This window comes from Dromaius novaehollandiae, chromosome 9 (genome assembly GCF_036370855.1).
Source record: "Dromaius novaehollandiae isolate bDroNov1 chromosome 9, bDroNov1.hap1, whole genome shotgun sequence".
Taxonomy (NCBI): Eukaryota; Metazoa; Chordata; class Aves; order Casuariiformes; family Dromaiidae; genus Dromaius; species Dromaius novaehollandiae.
The window spans coordinates 26,936,893-26,963,622 of NC_088106.1; the positions used below are offsets into that span (position 1 = coordinate 26,936,893).

Below are 26,730 nucleotides of genomic sequence, written 5' to 3' on the forward strand. Positions count from 1 at the left end.
GTTTCTTATGGATTTTCATCTCATTATCATGCTTCCCCCAAAACTTCTCCTCCTTCTGAGAAATCTCAGAGCAGACTACTTCTCCATTTCAGATGCCTTTACAGATATTCAGACAAATTTTCCACCTTCAAATACTGAAACATGTTCACAAGCTGCAAAGATTTCAGGAGGTTACAGGAGAATTACAGCTTCATCAGTCTTAAAATTGCCTGGTATCCTGTGGCACCGACGGTACTCTGCCAGCTCTCTGGAGGTGCCTCAGGCTCCCTTTCAGCCTGACTCGTCTCGGTGAATCGCTGGAGTTTATCTGTTTCTCTCCAGTGTAACCACGTGTCTGGAGGAGGCAGTGGTTGCTGTGCAGGTTTCAAGGAAGCATGCGTGATCATGCTTCCCATTCACTACAATTAGCTTCTCCTAAAGACCCCCCCCAAATGCTGTTCAGTGTCTTATGCTCAAACTCAATCTGTTGATGAAACGCCTGCAAAAACAGACGAGATCTGCAGAGTGCCCAAAGGTTGAACAGTGCCATGGTAAGAGCCCTGGACTTGGAGCAGCCTGTGGGTCCCAGTGGTTTGCTCCATATGGGAAGTACTGCTGACCAGGTGGTGACCATAGGTAGCTTTGGCAAGGGTACGTGTGACCGTGCAGAGCATCTTGCAAGTTAACGCAGTCTGGAGGTGAAAAAGATGTGAGCGGCTGTCAAAACCAGCGCCGCCTCTCTGGGTTCTTACGCTGTGCCGCTGCCTCGCTGTGCAGTAGCAGCAACGCGTGTAACCAGACAGCCGAGCCACAGCTCTGCGTGACAGGTACGGCCTCCGCCAGTGAAGGAGCTGGCGTGATCCCTGCCTCTTTTTTTCACTGCTGCCCCTAAACTTCAGGCATGACCTTAATCCTATCCAGAATAGCCACCGGCTTTGTGAAGCTACGTAAACTGACCCCTAGCCTCGGTCAGTACAGGCTCAGAGGTGGCTCTTTAGACTCATTGCTGTTTTTAAAACTTTGCAGCCTGTATCACTTTTTGTAACCTCTCTTAGGAGAAGCCGCCCATGTTTTAGCTCTCGGAGACAAACCTCACTCAGGGAAAGTCCTTTGTGGCCACTCATCCTTCGAGCTGCAGACGCCCCTTGCCCAGGAAGGTGCCTTGCCTCAGCGGTCCCTCGTACTGGCGTGCGTCAGGGAGGCCCAGCCGCAGAGACCAGCACTGCACCCCTGGTGTGTCAGATGGATCTCTGTGTACAGCGTGGACCCAGCCTGGGCCTCTGAGGGGATGAATGCTTTTAAAAGACAAAGCAGAGAATTGTGTGCGAGGTCCTGAGACTGCACTGAGAGCAAGAGCTCTCTTGTCTCGCGTGTTACTCCCCTTACTCTGTATTCAGACTGCAGACGAGGAGACTTGCAGAATTTTTGAGCTCAGAAATCACTGAACTGAAGTAATGCTAGACTTGGTTTTATGATGCCTGGAAAAGACAGATACCTTAAATGCCAGGGAAGCATAATGAGACAGAGGAAGCTATTTGATTGCTTAACAGTTTCTGCATTACCCCCTGCTGAGGTTATTACCACCATTTAGGAGAAAGCAAAATGGAAGACAAGTACCCAGCCAGATCGTAACTCTTAAACCCTTTTCCTTTTGAAGTCATTCACCTGCTCTGTTCCAGGATACAGGTAGGAGCTGTTCAGATCCAAGAAACAAATTGACGTGCTAACACCTGAAGGAAAGATAGTTGATCTTGTGTGTCATGCATTGTGAGCGCAAGCTGAGTTTGTCCCCCCCCGCGATCCTGCTGCTGCTGCCGCATCCCCCTTCCCAGGGAGCTGCCCTCGGCGATTAGCACTTAGTGTAGTTAAGGTGGGAGCTGTGGCTCCTGCTCCTAGGATCATACCTGTGTGTGTGTATATATATATATATATATATTTTGTTTTTTCCCCATGTCTGAGGCTCTCGGGTGAAGTGCAGAGTCATCCTCCTCATGCCTAGCTGCTGCCCTGGCCGCCGGATCATCTAGCGCTGTGTTCAGGGCCTGCGTTTGCTTTCTCGGCGTCACCGAGGGAGTCAGAGGTGGGATTACCTCCCTTCAAGGAACGGCCTGAATCCCAGGTCCTCCGCTGCCTGCGGGGTGCTCATGCCGTGGCTGTGGCAGAAGAGCTGGACTCCCCTCTGCTAGCCGGAGGGAAGGAAAGGGTGGTGGTGACAGAGCCTGGCTGAGAGCGCCGTCCCTGACCTCTCCAGGGAGCAGTGCTGCTCTGCCCGGTTCCCTCTCCGACACTGGTGGCAGCTACGCTTGGACGGGGGTATCTGTGGGTGTGCCCAGGGCACCTCGCTGAGCGTCACGACCCAGCACCACCATGTTAAGCCGTAACCCATACGCGGGTTTGGGGGCTGCAGCGCTGCCTCGGGCTTCTCCAGCTGCAGGGGGTTGGGTGTAAGTGGCTCGGTCCCACTGAGGTGGGTGGCCAAGTCCTGCAGATGGTCCGGCCCCAAGCGGCCGGCGGGAAGAGGAGCCCGTCCCCTGGAGCCCCGCGCAGGGTGCCGCCCCCGGCTCGCCGCGGCCCTGTCACCGCGCCGTCCCAGCCCCGCCGGCGAGGGCTTGGCCCCGGCAGCCCGGGGCGCTGCTGCCGGCGCGCTCGCTGCGCGGCGGCGGGATTTAAAAAAGCAGCCGCCTAATCCGGGCCTGGCCCTGCCCCGGGGCCGCCCCCTCCGCCCGGCGCCGCGGGGCTGGGCCGGGCTCGGCGCGCCGCGTTGCTAGGGCCTGCGCGTAGCCTGGAGACGGCGCCGGGAAGCGGCAGCGCAGCGCCCGGGCGCGCTCGGCCCCCGCAGCGCGGAGCTCGGCGCCGGGGCGGCGGGCAGGCGGGACGCGGGGGGCAGCGCTGGGCACGCGTGCTGCGCGGCCGCGGCTGCTCCGCACCGCCTGGACTCCGCCTGAGAGCGGCGAAACGGCTTTTGTCCGCCCTCTGCCCCGTGCCTGCCCTGCCGTGCGCTCTGCGGCCGTCGCTTAGGAAGCTCGTATATATATATTTCTTTTTTCCTGGGGGCTGAAGCCATGGCAAAGGGCCCTGACCGAAGCAGGCACAAATGGAGCGCGCTTCACACGTTCCTCCGCTGCAACATGACCCCGGAGACCCAGCGGGTAGTGGTCTTTGTCATCCTGCTCTTCCTCATCATCGTCAACGTGGTGCTGATGTTCCTGCTGGCGTTCCACTGACGAGGACGGCCGGTAGTTGCGTGGCGGCAGCAGTGGTGCGCGGGGTTTCCAGGACCGGGCGACAATCAGCAGGTCAGCATGTCGTTGTCTGCCTCTGGTCTGCCTGTCTGCCGTCCCGGTAACTGTGTGTCTCGGAGCATCCTGCGTCTGTTCTTTGATCACCACCCCCTTCCCCACCGTGGTCCCCCCGCTCCCCTCTTGTCGTCACCTGTGCCTTGCAGTTTGGATCGCCGTTAAACAGAGAAAGGGAGAGGGGTAACGGAGCCAACCTGCTTATTCCTAAGTGCTCGCCGTGGCGCTGAGCAGCCTCGATTGCTAACGATGACGATACTGTGCCTATACGTAGCACTTCTCAGCCCCGGAGGAGTCCGAAGCGCTGCTGCTTTGTTTGCGAAGGGACAGCCATGCACCGAGCCCTCGCGCACGGACCTGCTACGTGCACACACCTGCTGTGAAGGGCCGAATCCGGTCACGCCTCCGTGGCTCTGCAGCTGCGATCCGGAGGGCTGCGAGCGCTGTGCAGTGGCATGTGAGTAACATCCAATTAGCCGAGCCGATAGATCGTTAGAGCGCATCAGGAATTTGTGCTGAAGAAATGCTGCAGCAGCGTGGAAGGAGCGTTTCTTTGGCTTTTCTCCCGTTTCCTTTCTTATCTCTCAGTGCTTATCTGTCACGGGCGTGTGTATTAAAGTGGCTGGCAGAATCGCTGCACAGGAAGCTGCTTGCTGGCCACATGTTTCTAGCTGGCCAGCAGCAGCCGTGCGCGGACGGGAAGCGACTCAAGGAGCACTCTTGTAGACCCAGCAGGAGGGCAGGCAGCAGGGCAGCGTGCTTGCTCCGGGCCTGTTCACCCTGACGATGTTTTATCGGCAGCCCTTTACATCACACGTCCAGGCCTGGGCGTTGGTACCTCGGTGAAGCAGCCCTCTGCTCGGGAGCATCGAAGGAGGACAGTTCCTGGAGGAGGATGGACTGGAAACGAAGTCACAGCACCCTGTTCTCATTGACACAGCTCACGTTTGTGCTGGAGACTGCGCAAAATATCCCAGCTCTTATAATTCAGCAGGCTCCTTCATTTTGTCTGTTAGGTAATCTGTAAGTTAGATACAGCTTTCACAAGGACGGTACATTTTCTGGCCCCAACAGTTGAAGTTGCTGCAGTATCTTCAGCCCTGAATGTCTGTGGCTCCTGGAGTCTGACCTGCGGTCCAGAAAGGCCGGATGGTGGTGATGTCTGTGTCATCTCATGAGTGATGTTCTCTGTACCAGTTGTATATGTAATTGTGTGTGATATGTTAATGTCCTATAAAACCACATCAGTAGCACACAAAGAAATGATATCTGTACTTGTGGAGTTCCTTTTTGTTTCATCTGAGTACGGAACGTGGTTTTGCTGCGAGGAGTCTCTCGTAGTGCCGGGTGCGGGGGAACAGCGAGCCCCAGCTCTCTGTGCTTCTCTGGGAATCTCTTATGTAAGTGGACAGTTTTCAATTACTAAAAATCTCGAGGTAGACAGTTAACTCTATTAGCTTGATACTGTGATAACCACAGCTACTGGAAGCATCCAGTATACCTTGTTTTCCAAAGGTACTGTTTAAAAAAAAGAACACTATGGCTTTCAAAGAAATCTGTATCTCCCTGCCCCCATTGCATCCCTCCTCCCCCCCACCTAAAGTTTTTCTGTGGTCTTAATTCCTGTTTGAATCAGAACTTTATGGCATACGGTGAAAAAAGATTGGCTTTTGGAAAGACAAATTCTGTCTAGATGTGAAAGCATAGCTCAGACTTCAAATGATAGATGGGGGAAAAAAGCATGGCTTTGGGTTGCTGATTGTCAGGGACTGAGGAGGTTTCTGGCAGCTGCTTGCGAGGGCAGCTTGTGCCCAAGGTTTGAGCAGGCTCTGAAAGTGTTTGAGTGTTCGGAAGCTCTCGCTCCTTCTGGAGTCAGGGAGCATTTTGCTGTCAGCTGCAGTGGGAGCAGAAATAGCCTCAGCATCATGGCAACCCCTGTGGCGTGTTTGAACCATCAGTTACTGCTCCCTCCCCTGTTCTGTCGCTTGATACAGTGCAGAACCCATCTGAATAAATGGACGAGAGCCACGGTTGTTCACGTGGCCTGCACAGACGTACGTAGCTCTGGAGAGTATCCGGTAGGTCGACTCCATTCACAACCTGAGTATTCGGCTCTACGCATGTAGGTCATGCGAGGCAGCTGGTAAACTGATCCCAAACCTTGGCAAGCCAAGATGAGTCCTCTGTCAGCCAGATTCACAAGCAGCTCATGTGCTGCTCTTGTCTAGCCCAGCGCTGTGTAATCAAAATATCTCTCGGATGGTTTTTGTCACCTAACTGGAGGTTGTATCTGCTGGTTACCCTCTGCTAAGGGAGGTGCCGCAGGGAAGTTTCCAAGGAGCTTCTTTTTATAAAATATCCTGCAAAATTGATTAAGTAACTGAAGTTGGTCTCATGGTGATGAAGTAATTGCTGTAGCTGCTACTCAGTTAGAGGAGGCCGTGTTCCTGCTGCTTGGAAAGGGACTCCACTGAGTTTGGGACAGCTTGAATACCAAACCTGCCATTGGTGGGATCCCAGGAAAGTCGCAGCCGTGCTGAGCCGTGCTGTCCCCTCCCTGCCTGCGTCTGCGCTAGGGCAGGGAGGGAGCGGCACCGACATGGTGCTCGGATCCAGCTCCTCCAATGCGTGAGCCACTGGGGCGCTGGAAGTGTGCCGCAACCCCCTCCTTCCCTGCTTTCTCTCTGTCCCGCTCTTACCAAATCTGTGCCGTACCTGCTACAGTGCCTGCGCTTCCAAAAAGGTCCTTTTGCTCTGTCCTGTCCAGCTACAACAGCTGATGGCCGTGGGAGCCAGAGCCGCGTGCCTTTGCTCCTTTGGCACATCAAAGTTGTGCAGAAGCAGCCAATGCATGTAGTGGCATGTGGATGGGTGCCTTGCTGGCAGCTGATCTAGTGCCCCAAAACGTTCGCTACCATTACCAGAGAGAAAACCGAATGTCCCAAGAATGACGCGAGTTTGGGCCGTTAATGCCTCGGAGGTATCCAGCTGCCCCCTCGCTCCTGCAGGGCGGCTCTGCTCCTGGGGAAATGCAGCCGGTGCTGACGCGCAGGGCCCCAGGCTTCCCCACCATGAGAAGTCCTGCCTGCCGTTAGACAGCAGTAAAGCAGGGAGCAGTTTCTGCAAGGGCAGTGGAGAGTCCACGACTGAGAAGAACCACAGGAAGACACATACCTTGTAGGGAAAGGTAACGTAACCCCTGGTGAAACTGCCTCCCCATTCCCAGTATGGGGCAGTTTACATTTATCGTTTGTGGGACAGCTTCACCAGATAATTGGTGGCCAAATAGTTGGGAGCAGAAAAGTAGGTCTGCTCTTGCACTTAAAAATGTTACACGGTAACTGCAAGATTTCAGAGTACTCGTTGGAGGTACATATTATAACGCTGCCTGCCGCAGGTGTTACCTTTTAAGTAAAAGTTAACACTTTTCCTCCTAATATTTGATGTTAAATTAATTTCAGTTTTCTCTTTTAACTGCTTATCTAGATGTTTGATAGCTGTCTAACTCTGAAGTTTTCTGGGTGCAGTTTTGTAAGGGGGAGCCCAGGGTTTCCTCCTTCCTCAGCCTCACCTGCAGCCATGTACACCCTCAGCTGGGATACAGCAGTTGACATATGAGCATGAATCAGGCTGAGAATGGCTGTGACTCATTCAAGCCTGCCTCAGGTCTTGGCTGGAGAAGCTGTGATGGCCGATAGAGCTGAGGAAAAATAGAGCTGGTGAAGGATCCCTGAATCATGTGCGGGAGCTGTAGGTGGTGATAGAAGGCCGGCTGGGCAAGGGGAGTGCTCTGACGTTTGAATGAACAAAGTTGGCTTTTTCTTTGCTCTCAGTGTGCTTATTGACACAAGAGATAGGGACTCTGTAGGGGGACTGTGGTTGCCTTCCCTGTAGTCATCGGAAGGTCGGGCGGTGCCCCAGCCTTTGGACTGGAGCCCCGAGGAGGGAGCAGCGTGCCTAGGGATGGGAGAACGGCACAGTCGCTGCTCCTCTGCAAAGCACTGCTGCTGCCTGGTGCCAGCCATGCTCCCTGCTCGTGCCGTGCAGGAGGTGACGTCAAGCCGGGTCCTCCTGTGGGTGCCGGGGTCCTCTCCCCTGGTCAGTAGGTGCAGAGCCGGAGCTGCGCCTCCACTCTTACCCTGCTGCTTCCCCTGCGGTGCCGGGGGTACGGCAGGGGCACGGCGCGGTAGAGTGCAGGGAGGCGGCAGGGTCCTGCCCCCCTGGGCCCTGCGCAGGGCGCTGGTTGTCCCTGCATGGGGCAAGTTCACCAAACCATTTAACAGGCGAGGGCCTGCTGAGCCTGCTCTGCTTGCCGCTCTATTTTGTGCCTCGCAAGTATGCAGAGCATCTATGAACAGGAGTGAGACCGAGGCATCGTTTCCAAAGGGAGCTCTGTGCTTTAGATGGTATCTTTTTCTTAATTTGTTCTCCCAGGCTAAACTTATTTCTGTGTTGATGTTTGATATCTGCTGTCTTTGTGATTTATTCTTGGAATCTAAGGCATGAGCTGGCCAGATAAGAAGCACAGTAACCATTTAGGATGATACCATCAACAATTATTTTTAATTAATGCTGCCAGTATTTTGATTTAAAAAAAGTCCCATTACACAGGTTAAAGAAGATTTTAAGAGAGGGCGTATGTTATTTATACCTCGTCACTGCACATGTTAGGTATAGAACGTGCTGGAAACTCTGGAATAAGATGACATCTTATTTGCATCTTTGTATCTGTTTTTTGGCTGGGATTACTCCAGATGTGGAAGTGGTTGTCGCGTATAATACGCTTTGTCTGTGCACCCACACTGTCTCTGTGTTTGGCAGTGGTTGAAGTGGGACTCAAAGTGGTGGATGAACCTGCTGACGGTCCAGGGTGGTGGTCTCTGCCCTGTTGCACAAGGGCAAGTTTTGGCGTTTGCAGTAGCTGCTCGAGAGTGCAGTGCTAGCAATGCTGAAAGAAGAAAAGGCTCCCAGAGCGTGAGGATGCTGTTGAACCTTTCAGCAGAGGAGTCAATGGGATGTGAAAGACTGGTGGAGAGGGGGGAATTTGGGCGTTTGTTCTCCCTTGCTGCTGACCAGCTCGTCTGGCCTCTCCGGCCAAGGGCCTGTTCCAGGGCTCTCGTCTCATGTGTCGCACTGCAGCCTAAGTAGGTGCAAAGACTCCCATCTTTTCGCCCCTTGCCTCAGGGTCTGGGGCCTCTGACCCTGTCACCCTCCCTTCCAGCACACACTTCCCTCCGGAGATCACCAAACTAGTGACAGGCCCTGCACCTTGTGTCACGTGGTAGCAGAGCAAGCGGAGCTGTCCCCGGCTGGGGTGGGACTGCAGGAGCAGAGCTGCCTTCAGCCCCGCTCCATCCTCGCTGCAGCATCTCCTGCCTCAGCAGGGCAGAGCCAAGGTGACAGGGCAGGGAGCAAAGAGTCATAACATGAGCACTGAAAAATCACGATCCTTTGTGTTACTGCATCCGTTCAGGATCTCAAGTCAAGAATGGAATTAGTATGTTGTCTTTAATTAAACTGTATGCTGGTTTGCATATTGGTGTGTACTGAGCACTGCGCAGGGGGTAGTATGCGCATGTTATTTATAGGCCAGCATCTATGGGTCTGTAGCCTTTGGTATAGCGTGGCTCAGGACAGCACAGTACGGCTGGTTTTGACTGCTGTTGGTTGTTTTGAATCATGTTCTTGTTCGGTCTTGCCAGAAATGTGTGGCGTGTTGGGTGTCCGCAGAGTGGTGGCCAACTTTGTATGGAAATACAAACACCCTGTGAATCTAAAGAGCTGTGCTAGGATCTCTCAGGAACAGCCTAGCTCAGATTGCCTCACCTCACCAAATGAAACAACTACACCAGGAGATTAAGAAAGGAAGGGCTGCTAAGAAATTGTGACTTAGTATTTTTAGTAACCCTAATTCACACTGGTGGTCACCTGACAAGGTGTCAGGACCTGTTATGCTAAGCATGGTGTAATTATATAGTGAGAAAACTTCCAGCCTAAGCCCCAAGGGAAAAGTGACTTGTCTTTGGACCCACAGAAGTCACGTGGCAAGGCTGCGAGGAGAACCAGGGACTGCAGTGCCAGAGTACTGCGTGGTCCACCAGAACGTGGCTTTGCCTTGGAGTGCTTTTGCAAAACTGCTCGTTTCTTGTACTGAAAAGCTCATGTTCACTGTGAGAGGGTCATGCAGAGAGTCAGGCAGACTAAACTGAGAACCTGCGGGGGACGGGAAATGCGTTGGTACCTTTGTATTTGGTCTTGGGAAGCCATGTTCTGCAGGAGGAAGGGAAGATACCTGTAGCCGGTGGGTTGGTTTGCAGTGTGACTGGAAGCAAGAATGAGGCTCTTGGTTTGAGGCCTTAGCTTTCTTCAGGCTCTCTTCCTCCAAGTGACAAGCTGAGCTTGAGACAAATGAAGAAATTGGAAATACTCAAAAAAATAAGTACTTGAGGGTCTCAGAAGATCCAGGGACACTGCTGCCTTGAATGAATCTTCTGGAGCTAGCATGGGACATTTACAATATAAATGGATTCTTTTGGATTCTTTGTTTTTAAAAGCGTTTACTTAGCATAGGTCTAACAGGGAGAATATAATTAGCTTGAAGGACCTCCAATAGAACTACGAAAGAGATGACTCATTTTTATTTTGAGAGACACTAACCAAAAACAAGGACTAGGCATCCTCCTTCACCTGACAGTGAGGCATTATCAAGGTTTTTGTGTTCTTTTCCTTTTTTTTAGCTGCTGCTGATGTTCAGATTTTCCTGTGCCACATTTTCAAAGAAAAGGACAGACAGTGATCCTTAGTTTAGTGAAGAAAAGATCTCAAACTGTGTGTGCACTGGGGGAGAGATCACTGGAAAGAAAAAAAATGCATCTTATCCAAGTTTTGGGTCACCAAAAACCTGCAGGACAAGGTGAAGAAAGGAAGCAGAGAGGAAATTTTGCACTGTTTTTTGGGGCAGGGAGATGATCTTTGAGAGCCAGGCCCTGGAAATTGCTAAACAATTTCTGTTGGCCCAGCATGTCTGCCAGCACCTACTAATGTTGTGCAGGCTTTGGCACAGGGCTGTTAATCAAAAGGAGATGTTTTCATAGGAGATAGGAGCAATAAAAATATTTTAGCGTGTCCTTCGCTGTATCTTCCTTTAAAACTAATCATGCACACACATGAAAAAGACAGACAAGCGCTGTGTTTCTGGCTTGCTGCCCACTGCGAGCCCGAAGAGATGCTGACCTTTTGATGATTCAGAGTGGCTTGCTAGCAACACAGTTTGTATCTACTTTAAAATGTTTTCTTTAACCTTATTTGTAAAACAAATGTAGATTAATTTGCCTTCAAGCTACAACTGGTTCTGTAACTTGCTGTATCTTTGCAGGGAAGGGAATAGCAACAGTCGTGAGACAGCCAAGAGCACTGGGAACTTCACTGATTTTAGTGAGCATTTATGTTCACCAAATCCCCACTTTGGATCAGTTGCAGCTGAGCTGCTTCTGTTGCATTAGGACATCCTGAGATCTGCTACAAAGGGCAGGAATTAGATGGGGAAGGTGGCACAGCCTGTTCTGCAGGTGCACAGCCAAAGAGGACCACTGCTCTCCACACATCCAAAGCAGGAATGGTGGAAGAGAACGCAAAAAGGCAGGTGGGAAGGCAAAATCTCAAAATTAGGTTATGGGAGACAGAGTAGAATCGGGAACTCTCCTGCAAAGAGGGGAAAGGGTGGGGAATACTGTGAGGTGCTGTGTTGGTGGGGATGGACAAAAGGAAAAGTGGTCCTGCAGCAAGTGGTAAGAGGAGACTGAGGAAAGTTTGTAGCAGAATTGGCAAAGTTCACATGTCATGTCAACAAAATTTTCTAAAGAAAATAGCAGATTCTGTTTGGGTGGCTGCAAAACAGTACTGTGAAAAAGACACAACAGTAATCACTCTTACATGTAAGAACAACCAAACAGAAACATCCTGGGCCATTACCGACCCAAGGTTGTACAGTTAAAATTAGGGCACCAGAAAATGTAAAAACTGCATTAACCAGGTATGCTTCATGTTCTGCAGTAAATGCAGTCTTCAAAACTGTTGGTGAGCTGGAGAGGAGAGTTAGTCAGTCTCTCAGTATTTTTTCCGCAGCCAAACTGGAGCTAGAAATTAGAAACCTTGTGGATCTGTGCGAGTCTCAGCACACAGGCTTGTTCAGATCTGACAGTTCAAACCCAGGCCTCACTCTTCCACTCTTTCAAACCAAGGAAAATAGGAGACAAGTATCTGTCTGATTTCCAAGGGCGGCTCTGGTGCCAGTCTAGAAAACCTTGTTCCAAAGCAGCTGGGAATTATGTATTCACTGCCTCCTTTAGGTGCAGCCAGACCTATTCAGTGATACGATCTTGGGCCTATACTGACAGCGGTTCCCAGAAGAGAAGGGCTGTAGTTCTCTCCAGAGAGCTCCAGAATAGGTATAAGGTGGTTTAAAAACAAGACTCTCTGAGAGATCTGAGCTGTATGAGGTCACTGGGACTGTGGAGCTTGGATCTACCTTAATCTGGAGCTGACAGGTACCACGCAACTGGGATAGGTATGAGAAGTAGGTTAGCCAGAAGTTGAAGATACTTAAACCACTTTTAAGCCTTAGAGCATTTTAAGCTGCTTAAGCCACTTTAAGGCTTTAGATGGGTTTAAAATGCTTAAAACACTTTAAGGCCTTAGAGGGGTTTAAGCTGTTTAAGCTGATTTAGAGCTTTAGAATGACTTAAGTTCTCTAGCTTTGCGAGCTTGAGGAGGTTTTTAGGTGCTTTGAGCTTGTAATTGTCCAGGCCTTCCTGAGCATTTGGAGTGAGGATGTGGCACACCTCCACTCGTGTAGCCTGCACTCGAGGCCTCCTTATGCCTGTATGCATCACACAAGGTGCCTGTACAGCCTCCTTTCCCGGGATACGCTTTCTTTCCCTCTCCCCCTGCAAATTTCTTTTTTGGGCAGGGAAAAGCAGGCATTTCCAGATGTGTGACAGTGCAGCCAGGGCTGGACTTCCAGGTGTTAGGGACGAACGGCTACTCTAGGTGGGACCTTCCTCCATGCCCTTGCCAAGTGCTGTGTGTCCAGGACATGCAGCGTACGGGATCTGAGAGGGCTGTGTGGAAGCGCTGCACTTACCCTCTGCGGGAGAAGTCCTCGCCAGGAAGATGACAGCCCTGCCCCAAAGGTATTCTTACGTCCTCGTAATTACTGTGTTAGCAATCACTAATTTTCCAGCTGAACAAGAGTGTTGCTGTTCCTCAGGAACATGCCTGTCCATGTCAAGTTTACATTTTCAGGGCTCACCATTTGCAAGAGGTATTTGTGGGCAATATGGATAGTCAGAAAATAAAAAATTTGTTTTGTATTTTTTACTTCCCTCATATCATAAGAACAGGTCTACAGGACCAACAAATAACTCTTCTAACTGTGACTTGGGGTAACTGATTAGGAAAGGGTGTAAAGTTGACTTGGTTCTTTCCCTTGTGTGTCTTTCCAGCAGTTAGTGTTTAAGATGCATGATGGGCCTAGTGGTTGTATCCAGACATGGTGTGTTTAGATGTTCTTGAAGGACATACAGTTGTCCAGTCTGTTTCTGAACCCATCTGCATGTTTGGCTCCATGGCATCCTGTGGCACAGCTTAATTATGCACCACAGGAAAAAGTACTGTTTTTGAGTTAGACTTGGTGCCTGGTGATTTCACTGGGTGCCCATGGGCCTTGCGTTATGAGAACCAGTGAACAGCCAGTGGTGGTTGTGATTTTACAGGCCTGCATCTTGTGGGCACCCTCCATCTAACCTTCTCTGTTCCAGTTTCAAAGTCTGTTCAGCCTGTCCTGGCCTGGAAGCTGTTCCATACTTTTGATTCGTGTTGCTCTTCTTTGTGCCTTTTCTAGTTCTTCTCTTCCCTCTTTCTGAGTCATTCCTGACATTCTGACTTTTTGACCCCGATGAGCACCAAGCCAACATTTTCCTAAATCTCTCTGCATTCCTGAGGAGAGCAGCTCATTTAGAGCCAGTCGTTTTTTGATACTGTGTTGTGTTACACTTATCACTATGGAGTTTCATTTGCCATCTTGTCACCATGTCAATCAGCACCGTATCTTCTTGTTTGAAAATGTATTTCACTTACATCAGAATGTAAGGCTTTGAGCTGATAAGACAGACTAATAGGAGAATTTAAACTTAAATAAATATCCCTTGGAAACTTGTATGAAAGGTTAAAATGGAAGCTATTTACAACTTTACTTACTGTATTCACTACTAGCAACTGCTGTAATTAGTGAACAGTTAACTATAAGACGTGATATAAAGATAAACTTTTGCAGAATATTATCAAGTATGAGAAGTTGCTCGGCTCCTGTTGTTTCCTCATCCCAAAGCTTAAGGATGTTAGTTCCCAAATTAGCAGACTCTCTTGACACACAGGTCATGGGAGGGTGATGCTTGGGGTACTAAGGGCATCGACAGGATCTAGATGCAGAAGCTTGAGTAGTTGTCCTCCTTAGCTGCAGGTAACTATCCCCATGCTGTCGTAAGAGCCGTCCTAGCCTATCTCAGCACAAAGTAACATGGTTTAAATCAGTTTTAGCAGATTTGTTTTGTATTAATATAATCAGCTGCTGTATCCTAGGTGCAGAGCTGAGAACTGCTTGCATCACTCTGGACTTTGAAAAATGAAATTTAACGGGACCCAAGCGTACATGCACGTGGTATGTGCTCTCATGGTTTACCCTTCATATGCAGGCTGAAGCAGCACACAGCACAGCTCTGCCTCCTCTGCTTTTTACAAGGGTGATAAAGAGAGCGGCTTCAGAGCTTCTCCTTGCCTGGGGCAGGGAGACCCCCCTTTCCCCTCTGTTTAAACCACTTCTGAGGGGGGATCAGGACTCAGATAATGTAAGTGGAAGGCAATAATACGGTCAGTGCCAGTCAGCATGGTTTTGTGGGAAATAGTTCTTTCCAAATAAATCTGATGACAAATTTTAAATGTTTGGTCAATGGAGGCAACTATACCAGATGTAATGTACTTTTGTGAGGAGTTTGACTACAGGCACGTATTAAAAAAAACAGCACTATATGATATCAGGAAAACATGCTTAACTGATTTAAGATCTTGGCTGACTGACATGTCAAAGATATTTATAAGGAGACTCACTGACAAATGAAAATATTTTGAATGGAGATCTGCAGTGCTTGGTAAATGCCTGAGAGGCTTCCACTGTCCATAATCTATGCTCTAAAATCTGTGGTGATAAAATACGCCACTGGCACAATAGGCAAAAGGGCAACTAATGATGAGGGCATGGATTGATTTGGGTCATGCTGTGCAGGTCTGAACTTCCGAAGCGAAGGAGGCAGCCCACCATCCAGACGAGGACGCGTGTGTCTTTGGTACAGTGCTGTGGCAAGGAGGGCTTGTGTTACCCCGAACACGCAGACGAAGCAGCAGCAAGAAGCAGTTAAGCCTTGGCTGTGGTGGTGGGGCTGTGACAGTGGTTCTGGCATGCAGACGGCAAGCCTTAGCTAGCCACAGCTCCTCTGGGGCAGCGGAGGGAGACGGGAGCCCCGAGGGGGCTTGGCTTGTGCAGCGTGCTAGGACAGATGCCTGCGATGAACCCTTCCCCAGGGTGCCTGTCTCTCCTCACAAAGGAGAGAGTCTCCATAAAGACAATCAAGATAACGAGTTTAGACTAAATGCCTGCTGTTCAGATGACTGAAGCCCTATGAGATACATTTCTTCTCTCTTGTCCATTATTAAGCAATGAAGCTAGAAGTTTGGGGAGAAAGAAAGCAAGCAAGCTGTCAGGGTGATTTGAGAACTATCTCATGGGGTTCAGTTCAAGGCACGGGTTAGTTGGCTTCTGCCCATATTCTGACAAAATAAACATGTTGTATTTTAATGAAACACTACCTTGGGGCAAGATCAGAAGTAACATTTTTCTTTAACTCCTCTGCTGCCCTTTGCATTAGAAAAGACCCAAGAGAAGCTCTGGAAGAAAACTGACAGGAGAAGGAACTGGAGCGCTGGAGGGGCTTCCTGCAGGGTTTCAGCGCGGGACGTGCCGGCCCCGCTGGCTTTCGGGCTGTAGCCCGCAGGCTCTGAGCTGGCACAGGGAGTGCTCCGATGCTAACGAACGCAGGCTTTTCAGAAGCTGTTTTAATTCACCAGGAAGTACTTGAGTTCAGCTATTTTTCACTGAAAGTATTTATTTTAAGGTCACAGAGTAGAAAAGTAGATTCCATTTTATTTGCACCTCATGCCTGAACTGCTCGGTTCCCAGTATCTTCTGATGCACCTGGGTTAATGTTTAGTTCTCAGTGGTAAAGTGTGCTTAGCGTTCTCAAGAGAAAGCTATTCAAATTTTATTCAGGTAGAACTGAGCAGCTGAAAGAAAAATATTTCCTGAAGCAGTCTTCCTCCCTCCTTCTGTAAGTTGTCCAGATCTTTTATCTCTGTTAATGTTGCCTGGAGCTCCTGTCAGAACGAGAGCAGGACATAGGAGGTAATTAAGTCAAAGTGTCCAGCCTCAGACGAACCGGGACTGGGTAGTTAGCGTGCAAACAAGCGTGCAGCCCAGGACCTTGGCAAGCCAGATCTGCCTGCCTCTGCGTAATGGACTTAATTTGGGGCAGCTATTTGCGACAGGCCCTGGCTGTTTCTCCCCTTTGGCAGGATTTGTTGAGCCTGTGCAGGGCAGTGCTTGGGGCAGTAAAGCCGCGGCTCCCCCATCCGTCCCCTCTCTGGCCCCTCCGTGATGCCTGAGCAGTCTGCACAAGCACCTCTTCCCTGGCTCCTTCCCTTCCCATCCGCCATGTCCGCACATGAGCAGGAAGGCTGCAGCTGCACAGGCAGGAAGGAAAGCAGCTGCAGGTGCGTAAAAATGCTAATACAGTGGTAGAGCAACTGCTGTAGTCAAAATTCAGTTTCAGAGAGAGTCAATGTTAATACTGCATCTGGGTTGCAGACGGTAGTGCCTACAAACGTAAACCTTGCTATAAACAAAGAGAAGCATTTAACTTCTGTTTGTTTTCAGTGCTGAAGCAGCAGTAGCAGCTGTAAGGGTGCCTGCGTTTGCCTCTTCTGTTTTCTGATGTTCATCTTCCAAAGCCTGGCTTAGGCAGGAGACTATGGCTCTTCGAGAACATGTAGCAAGTTGTCCATGATGTTACAAAACCAGAATATAAATGTTATTTCCTATGGAAATGAATGTTTGGTTGTTTTTTCAAAGCTTGCTTTAATTGTGAAGATCAAAAATTGTGGATAACATGAGCCATTTTGAGCCTAGGAGCTGCCGCAGTTGGAAATGCTGAGTGTTCCCTTCGTGTGTGCTTCTCGGGAAGGTGAGCAGCTCTCTCAGCACAGCTGGCTGACTGTGCAGTGCTGTAACACGGTCTGTAGAAAACCTTTTTTCTCTGGTGTGCTTTTTTCCCTTCCTGGGGTAGGACGGGAGAGTCTTAGCCCTTTTTTCTCCAGTAACAGTGGAGGAAGCCGTGGCGAGCTCTGCCGCGGCTGGGAGCGCCCTGCAGCACCATGCCGTCACGTAGCCCGTTTGGTGCCGTGGAAGTGTCAGCGCTGTCAGACCTGAGCTGCCTTCAGGATTTACTCTGGGAGAAGGACTGTTAAGCTGAGTATGTTTGGTATTTCTGTGAGAGTCCAGGAATTGAACTGGATACATTTGAAAAAAATAATGTAAGGTGCAGATTGAGGGACTTAACAGAAAACTGGGCAGTGAATATTCTGGTTGTTAAATACCTTTCAGTGTTTGGATGTCTCCCCCCCACATGGCCTCAGATTCAGGCAGCGCAGGGAGACGGCGCAGAGCAGAGCCTGTCAGCCTGCAGTCGTGGAGGTGTGTCAGATACCGCTGTACTCAAGTCAGTGAGACGGTTCAAAGCAAAAATACAGTATTTTTCCCCTTTATTTCTTGCTTTAATCCCTCTTGTTGATCCTTCCTTCCTACAAATATGGTGTTTGGTGTTGGTTAAACAAATCTTGGCCTGTATTTTTAGTCGGTCCTTTGAGACCCATCTGTGGCAGTGGCTTGTCCGCTTGCCTGCGGGTATTTGGCCAGTCTGCTGATAGGTCAGCATGGCTTTCTGCATTTGGCAACTCATACTCACAGTATGGCTGTTTCTTGAATATACAAAATTTAAGATGCTAATGTTAGTGCATTAAAATAACAGCTGAGATTTCACTGGTTAGTCACACAGTTTTCATTTACTCTGGTGAGAACCATGTGGCTTTGTCCCCTTGTGAGCTGGATGTATCAGCCCCCAAATGCTGCTAATGCTAGGTTGGGCTCGGGCTCTTGACTTCTTGTCGAGATGTTGAGATCTGACAGCTTGGTACTGTGAGGTGCTAATGACTTCATGTCGTCTGTGCTCTGCTTGTGTGATCATCAGACTGCTCCGGAGGAATGCGTTTAGCTCTGTCCGGTCACTGTCCCGGCTTGTACAGCAGCTGCCCCGTCAGGCTCAGAGCACTGATTCAGCCTGGCGTACTTAAGTACACAGCAAAGGTATTTTATCTCCAAAAGTGCCGTATTCTTTACGTGCTGGTCATAATTGTATGTTGCAAAGCCCTCTGAATGCCTCTCTCTCCAAAAATACATTAATCAGTGTATGCCAGTGTGCTGAACAAAAGCCAGCCCGTCCCCCCAGGGACACTTAACTCAGTTCAGCGTGGTTCGGCAGCTGCTCCCGGGCAACCCGGTTGTCGGGGTCCTGCGCAGCGGGGCAACTCTCCCCCCACCTGCCTGACACCAGCACTAGCCGGCTCTGCTCCGCCGAGGTGGCAGGACATGGTAGCTCCAACCACCCCCATCACCCTGTTGCTGCTTCTCGCCTCTTCCCGCACGAGGGAGGAGTTGGGCTCAGCTCGCAGTAGGCATGGTCAGTACTCACCGACCTCGAACAGCTGAATGAAGGGGTGCGTCGTGCACAGGTGGGTTGTTTAATGAAAAAGCAGAGCTTTTTTCTGAGAGCAGCTGATATCCTCCACCAACCATCCAGCTCAGCTGTTGTCACCTGTAACTGAAGTCTAGTTTTCTGAGACTAACAAAACTACTGCTCTACTTGCCATGTGATCAAAGCCTGTCCTTGCTAGAGTAGTTAAGACTAGCGAGACACCATTTAAGACTTGCATTATTTTCCTGTTGTGCTGCTGGCTGTATGATGGTGTGTGCCGTAAGTTCTCTGTCACCTTAGCGACTGTTTGCCTTTGTGAAGAGTAGAAACTTGCAGCCAGGAAGCACCCAAGTGCTGCGGTGGTGCAGAGGGGCACTGAAAGAAGGCAGAGCAGGGAGCGCCAGCATGCTGGCCCTGTACATAAGTGGGAACCGCTCGTCTCCTCTCCTTCCCAGTCATCCTGATGGCTTTTTTTGTCAAAACAGATACACTACATTAAGCTACATCTCTTTCAGGTAAAAGGTATTTGCTATCCGTTTGCTGTCCCAAGACAGACTGTATTAGAATTTTTTTTAGACGCCTCTAGTTAATTCTATGATTTACTGTATGCATGATTATCCTGACTTTCTTTTACAACATGCTTCTTGTTTTGGGGGGGAGGAGAACTAACCCAGAGCAGTGCTGTGTCCAATGCTGGGCTCCCTGCTACAAGAAAGACACTTACTTACAGGACCAAGTCCAGCAAAGGGCCACAAAGACGATGAAGCAACTGGAGCGGCTCTCATACCAGGAGAGGCTGAGAGAGCTGGGGCAGTTTAGCCTGGAGAAGAGAAGGCTCAGGGGGAGCTTAGCAATATGTATAAATATCTGATGGGAGGGTGTAAAGAAGATGAAGCCAGACTCTTCTCAGTCTGGTGCCCGGTGACAGGATGAGAGGCAATGGGCACAAACTGAAACACAGGAAAATCCACTTGAATGTAAGAAGGCACTTCTTCACTATGAGGGTGGCTGAACAGGTTGCCCAGAGAGGTTGTGGGAGTCTCTGTCCTTGGAGATGTTCAAAACCCGACTGGGCGCAGACCCGGGTAACCTGCTGTAGGTGACCCTGCTCAAGCAGGGGGGGGTTGGACCACATGATCTCCAGAGGGGCCTTCCAACCCCAGTGACTGTATGGTTCAGTAGATGACTGTGTGACAACCAGCAACCTAAGGTGCCCAGAATGGATGATAAGTGGATTATGGCTGTGGTGATACTGCCACAATGGTGCAGGTTATTACCAAGGATGGTGTGTTTTGTACAGGTTTTCTCTTCCTCCCGAATGCCTCACAGACTACACTTACCATCATCTTCCCAGAATCTATCATTGCACCATTTTGCTAGAAGAAACAGGGATTCACAGCCACTCATTAGCTTATAGCAGCTTGGCTAGGGCTACCCCAAATGTCCTTTTTCGCAGGACTACAATATACTCTCCGCCCTTTCAGGGAAGAAAGACCTGAAATGCTAGGTGTTCAGGCAGCTAGCTGCAGTCGTGCTCGGGCTCTGCAGAGTCTGTGTGTGCGCTCGCTGGTGGCTGAAAGTCAGAGGAGACTCTGTGACATGATAAACCTGTGGGCATCAGGCAGTCCCGTGGTAGCGACCAGCAGCGCCAGGTTACAGATAAAATACTCCACTGCAACAACAGTTCCTAAGTGTTACTTAACTGGAAGGTGGCTAAGCTGCAGACAGATGAGAACGGCACTCTGCATGTATGGATGCACAATCATCGCCGTGTTAAAGAACCCCCACACAGTCTCTAGGCATATATATTTTTTTTTAATTGCCAGGGCTTCTTTTTCTTTAGAATAGGCCCTCTTTGATACGTATTGTAAATAACCATTGGCCCTTAGCGTAATTACTTAAACGCTCCAGGAGCTTTATTTTAAGCAGCTTAAGTGCTAAGTTTAACCACTTTAAAGACTTAAAGCTCCATCCATTCTAGACCAGGTCTGAAGCCTCAGAATACTTCCTGCTTTGAAGTATGTCTCTGGAAACACTGAAGTTCATGGTTGGCTTTCAAGGCTTTCCAAAGCAAGGCTCTGTAAGAGCAGCCTCCACCAACGATGCACCACCGAGCCTAGTTTGCTGGCTGAGGCACAGTCAACAGTAAGAGTTTCTGTGGCCTCAAAGTTACCTTTTTATTGTACAAATGCATTGTGCCCAAGTGATGCTGAAGAAATGCTATTGAGAGCAAGGTCAGTCAAAGCAATCACTAGATTAGCACCAGCTCCTTTTCACGTCGCTTGCAAGGAATAAGCAGTGAGCAACTCGTTTGGCTCAGCTGAGATGATGCCAATGCTGCAAACAGGCAGTAGCTGATGGCATGGCTCCCGGGATGGGTTGCTGACAGTTTGACTTGCTCTGTCCACAGCTCATCAGTGATGGCAGCGTGGTGTATGCAGAAGCCCTCTGGGACCATGTCACGATGGATGACCAGGAGCTGGGATTCAAGGCCGGTGACGTCATTGAAGTAATGGATGCTACCAACAAGGAGTGGTGGTGGGGGAGGATTCTGGACAGTGAAGGCTGGTTTCCAGCTAGCTTCGTACGGGTAAGACCTTGGTGTTTCTTCACACCTCTCCATTAGCAGCAGGTGATTTGTTTTGTTTTGTTTTTGTTTTTCCCCCCACCCAAGGATTTGTATTATGTAATGACTGCTGAGTACTTTTACACCTAGAGGTAGCTGGTTCAGCATGTGCTCGTTAGCATTCCTAAACACATGGCTACTGTACACTGAGCCCCCTGCGCTGAGCTGCCATGCGTATGGGCAGTTCCCTCTCCCCACCAGTAAATCATGGCAAGTGCAGCCCAGTTCCAGGCTCTGGAGCTAAATGAGCTCGTGGGCTGAGGAACTGCCATGCCTGTTTGGCTGCTCTCTAGTCTGCAGCACAGCCCTAGGCTCCTACTTATCCATATGTATATTGTCTAGTTTGCATCCAGGTAAACTGCCTCCCCTTCAGGAGTGAGCAACTAATACTCTCCCAGAAGAATCCCAGACACAGCTGGCAGAGGTCCACTTCCAACAGTATGGCTGAGCATGGCACCAAATTTAGCTTTGTGCATCTGGTACTAGCTCTAATGCTATGCCATGTCCCAAAGTATGCAATCACCTGCCTCCTGCACATGCCCTCCCCTAGTCCTGGAAGTTTAAAAGCATAAGGCTGGTGGGCTACAACAGAGCACTTCATTTCAGGCACTTGAAAATGGTGGAGAAAACCACAAGAAAGCAATGGTATCTTGGAGGTCATGTGGGACACCTGCTCCAGTGGGGACAAGAAACACTTGATTTTGATCTGTTTTGGGGCCAAAGTTCTCTCCTGGTGTTGGCTACAAATCCCATGCAGAAATAGCTTGTGATGACCAGACAGGCCAAAGGTGTACGCTGCAGAGGTCAGATTCACTTCTGACAGAGCAGTCTAAAATGCGTCTGAAGTCTCTGTGCAAGTTGGAGGTAAAACAAGAGTGTGGGTAGCTGCTGTGCATTCCCTTTCTTTCTGTGAGGAGAAAGGCTTTTTTCCTTTCTCTGGGCTGTAATTGTTGGTGTGGATGCCTGACTCTGCTTTCACCACTTAAGGACAGACTCTTCAGTACTGCAGAGGTGATTAGGTGTCTAAGAGCAAAGAGACTGTCAGCCCTTTAGCTTCTTATTCAGGTCACCTTAGATCACAAGTGACCCAAAACCAGGTGAAGGATGAAAGGAGGCGATATGGTGGCTGTAGCAAAAGTCCTTAGAGAAGTTGGGCAGACTGCTATAAAAGTTTTGAAATGTTTTGCTCCAGCTTGCAGGAGACAGTCTCAGCTGGGTAACCGTTCCAAACAGTGGATGCTTTTGCACATAAGATCGCTAGGACTAAACTCTCAGCACTGGCAGGGGCAGAACTGTTTTTTTTCATAGTCAAAACACAGGTCTTTTTTTTCTTTCATTTACTGATATGTTGAACTGTTGTCCTGGTTGGCAAAAGCCCATGATGAGATAATGTTTCAAGGGAAATAAGACTAGTTAGTGCTAGCCATCAGGGATGCACAATAACAGGTTCTTTTAGCAGAGTAATTACAACACTTATTTAAGTATCCGTGTGAAGATCTCCTGCCAATTATCACTGAATCTCAAGCTGATTGCTGGGAAGGCCTGTATGTTTGGAGGCGAGGATAAATCCGCAAGTCTCTTAATTAAACAGAACCAGTTTCAGGCAAAGGTCTGAGCTTAAGACCAGCCAATGTTGTTCTGCTAACAGTGAAGGAAAACAAGGATTCCACATCTTCAGGGATTCACCAACTGTAAACAGTGAGTAAATGTAATCTATGCATATGCGGACAAGGGTGTATATCTATATCTATCTATATAATATGAAAAACCTATATAAATATATAAATATAAAAAGAGGCAAGTAATCCTGCCTAGAGGAAACTACATCAGAAATTTAAAGTAGCTCTGTGTCATTGTAATAAAATTGCTTATATTTATGCATGCTTGGAAAGTGATACAGTAGAAATGACATAATATTTTTCCTGAGATCTGTTTTTTTCATTTCTTCTCTGTGCTGAGATTGATGATTCTGGTTGTGTACAAAAGATTCCCATAAGCGTTGTGAGAGCTCTTTAATATGCTGTTACGATACTACCACACAAAAGAAAGCTTGTAAGTGAAATGCACTGATAATTGCCTGGCATTAACTAGGGTGGTTCGGGCCTGCTGACAGTGTAGACCCTGCAGTGTAGCTTGTCCACCAGACGCTGGTGGTTTTTCCTCTGCTCGTGCTGTGCTGCCATCTCACGGGCGCGCTAGAGGAATCACAAGTTACACACGCAGCCCTGTGATGTAATGCATTCTTTACCACATTATATGCCCACTGGCAACTCTATTTACTTTTATATTAAAAATAAATTCTCTTTAAATAATCTTGGGAGAGCTGCTACTGAGATGCCATCTGTTATTTATAATATGATAATAACCATAAAGCAATAAAAAAGCAGCAATTTACTGGTTGCCCTCTCCTGCCTTATGAGCCCCTACACAAACACTCAAGCAAATTTCACTTGATATACAAAATCAGGACAGGAAATGGTTTATATTCGTTCTGGAAGACTTCATATCATTCCTGTGACTTCTGTCCACAGGAGATGCCTGCTCAAAACCACCCATGTCACATCTTGGGAGGAGTCATCATGTGGCTTGACAATACCCTCCCAAAACTAACTATCTGACCTTAGCTTTCCCCCATGGGAGATATGTCTACAGGTAATATGTATGTAGCATTCCTCTTGACTGCTTATTCCAGCTCAATCTTTGTCTGCCATTCAGTCATCTCTCCCAAACTTCCTTCTTTGGGGTGGAAAGTCATAGTTAGCAATACCAACAGTGGACATCCCTGTGTGTTTGGCACAGCTTCGAGTAAACCAGGATGAACCTATGGAAGACTATCCTCTAAAGGTAGAGGGTGGCAAAGAGGACGATTCCAGCAGTTGCACCCGACGCTTTGGGATGGGGCAGACCACCAAAGATCAAATGAGGACCAACGTCATCAATGAGATCATAAGCACAGAGAGAGACTACATCAAGCATCTGAAGGACATCTGTGAGGTAAGAGAATAAAGGGGGAAGCCAGTGTAAGAATATCTTTAAAGGAAACAAGAGTATGTCCTGTGCTTGCACATGGAGATAAGGTTCCTAGGATGGTAACTTTCCCCCTCTTCTAAAAACAAGATGGTAATTCCATCAGAATCTGCTCTGCTAAATGTTGTCGCATGCTCAGAAAACAGGGGACAATTCATTACAGCAGTATCCTAAATGCCCCTTTATTTGGAGTACCCAGTTGGGCTCTGATTAAATGGAATTAACTGAATTTCCCAAGCCAGAGAAGAGTAAATGTCTAACATTGCTGTCCTCTTTCATATATGATCTGAGGTAACATTATCAGCAATCCCAGCCTTCGGGCAAGTCATACGCTCAGATCAAAACAGCTGGGGGTGTTCAGGCAATTAGGTCTTTCACTTCTAAATATGCTGAGTATTCCGACACCTCTTCCAGAAGAGACATGCTGTCATGTACACTGGGGTAAAGGATGGTAATTGATAGAACAGTTTTGCAGGGATACAGTCCTTCACTGAAAAGACACAAAAACGTTGTGCCTCCCAGGGGAGCCAGCTGGGACAAGGCACCGCACGCTTACCAAACAAGCCTTTCCTCCTGCAGTGTCCAGGAACCACCTCCCCCCCCCCCCCCCAATGTTCTTTGTGCCCTCCTCCTTCCTTGAGTCAGCCAGGCGTTTCCTGATACCAGCATCCACACCAGATCCGCAGCTGGATTTTTCTGTTTAAAACTATCAGTGGATCAGAGCTGGTGTCAAAACACCCAGTAGCCTGCAGGCAGAAAAAGATACTTCTAACAGGATAGAGAACAGCTCAGAGACTCCTTCAAGTGTGGGTTACGGTATCATTTAAGGCAGCGATGTCACTGTGACTTGATTTATATTTCTACCATACTGGGTGGTATTAAAGGAAAAAATAACTAAAGCATGCACTTACACAGCAAGGGGGTACAGGAACCTGGTGTACAACTGACTGCAGTCTGTAGGGTTTTCTGTCGATATCCAAAGGCCTAAGACCAAGTGCCCAGCGTGCTTTCCAATTTGCTTTCCTCCTAGGGTTACATTAAGCAGTGCCGCAAAAGAGCTGACATGTTTACAGAAGAACAACTGAAGACAATCTTTGGGAATATTGAAGACATCTACAGGTGCCAAAAGAAATTTGTTAAAGCACTGGAGAAGAAATTCAATAAAGACCACCCACATTTGAGTGAGGTTGGCTCATGCTTCTTGGAATATGTAAGTGAATTTGACTTACCTAATGGAAAAGGGGTAGCTGGTTAGGCCAGCGGGTTTGGAGGGTGTTCTGACAGAATTGAAGCTGTGGGTGAAAAAACCTAACCAATCAAACCCCCCAAAAATCAGTCCCCTCTCCCCCACCCAACAGAAACCACACACGCACACAAAAACAACCAAACACCCTCTAGCTCTTGTTGCAGAGAGAACATTTCCAAAGTGCCTCAGCCTCTGAGCTCTGTATTCTCTGCCAGACAATACTGCTTTAGGGAACTGTGACACCTTCAACTGCAAGCCATATGGGCCAAAGAACCATCCACTGGCCATCCTGTAAAAGGCAGAACTATCTATATTATACAGGAAATGGTATTTTATCATATAAGCGGTATATGGGATACCATTTCTCCTTTCACATCAGCAGGACACTTTCTGGGACGCAGAGGCAGTTGGGCATCCAGAAAGTGGCAGCCGCAGGCACATCAGACCTGTAGTGCAAAGACCGAGCAAATGCTCTGTGTGCCCATGGAGTGACTACCTTGCACACAGTGAACCCAGCCAGGCCCACCGTTCCCCGCTGTGCAGTTGCTTTTCAGAAGGACGAGTTCCTTGTCTGGGGCTGCAAACAGTGCTGGGCTCGGGGCCTCCGAAATGGAGCACCCTTAAGCTGGGCCTGAGTTTACTCCTACGTTTTTGCAGGTCTGTATATTCAACTGCTGATTTGTTCTTCTGAAACATTCAGCTGAACATGGGCCAGAATATATGGGAATGCCTTAGGTCTGTCAGATAAGCTGCACATGCCTTAGCCTCTAATACACCCCAGCCCACCCAAACTCCAGCTTTAAGTGTTCTGGCTTCAAAGTGTCAGGGGGAGGATGCAAATTACCAAACAGCCAGATTTGATACAGGAGCACAAACAGTAGTTTCAGAGCCAGGCCATCACCCAAAAGAACATGGATGCTAAATCGCTTCTTTTGCATTTTCCCTTGCAGCAAACAGAGTTTCAGATATACTCTGAATACTGCAACAACCACCCCAATGCCTGCATGGAGTTGTCTCGACTCACCAAAGTTAACAAGTACGTCTACTTCTTTGAAGCCTGCCGCCTCCTGCAGAAGATGATTGACATCTCTCTGGATGGCTTTCTGCTAACTCCTGTGCAGAAAATCTGCAAATATCCATTGCAACTGGCTGAACTGCTCAAGTACACCAACCCCCAACACAGGTAGGCCAGCGGGGTGGGGTGGGGGAGTGCGAGACTGATCTCATGGAAATGGACTAATGCAGACTTCTACACTGAGGGCAGCTTGCCAAGAGGAGTTGACTGATTCACCAGTCTTCTGTGTTACCTTCTAGAAACCAGAACTAAAAAGTATTTTCTTATCAAATATATCATTTTCCAGTACAGCAACAGTGGGTTTTCCTGCCTGTTTTACAGACCTGGAGCTGTGAAGTCCCACCTTCTCTAACAAATGTTCTCTATATTTTAATATCTGTGATACTAGCACAAACAGACATTTGGTGTTAACTGTTTCCTGTGTTTGTGGTGCTGAAATCTTTGCCTCTGAAAGCACTGGCTGAATATACCCCAAATGTTTATGTCGCTAAGCCACTGCCCACCAAGGTTCGAGGCAGTCGAGAATTCTTGCCTAGTGCTTCTGCAGGGGGAAATCTTGGCCTACA

At 48.8% G+C, this 26,730-nt stretch overlaps 1 protein-coding gene across 5 annotated transcripts in view; it reads left to right on the plus strand.

The window, feature by feature from the left end:
• ARHGEF4 (Rho guanine nucleotide exchange factor 4) overlaps positions 1–26,730 on the plus strand; it is a 235,270-nt gene that overhangs the window by 200,433 nt on the left and 8,107 nt on the right. For all 5 annotated transcript variants that reach the window (XM_064516975.1, XM_026109625.2, XM_064516974.1 and 2 more), the window contains 4 exons: positions 20,601–20,780; positions 23,616–23,810; positions 24,874–25,053; positions 26,040–26,272. In XM_064516975.1, coding sequence (XP_064373045.1) covers positions 20,601–20,780; positions 23,616–23,810; positions 24,874–25,053; positions 26,040–26,272 — 788 coding nt within the window. The remainder of the gene's footprint in view (positions 1–20,600; positions 20,781–23,615; positions 23,811–24,873; positions 25,054–26,039; positions 26,273–26,730) is intronic.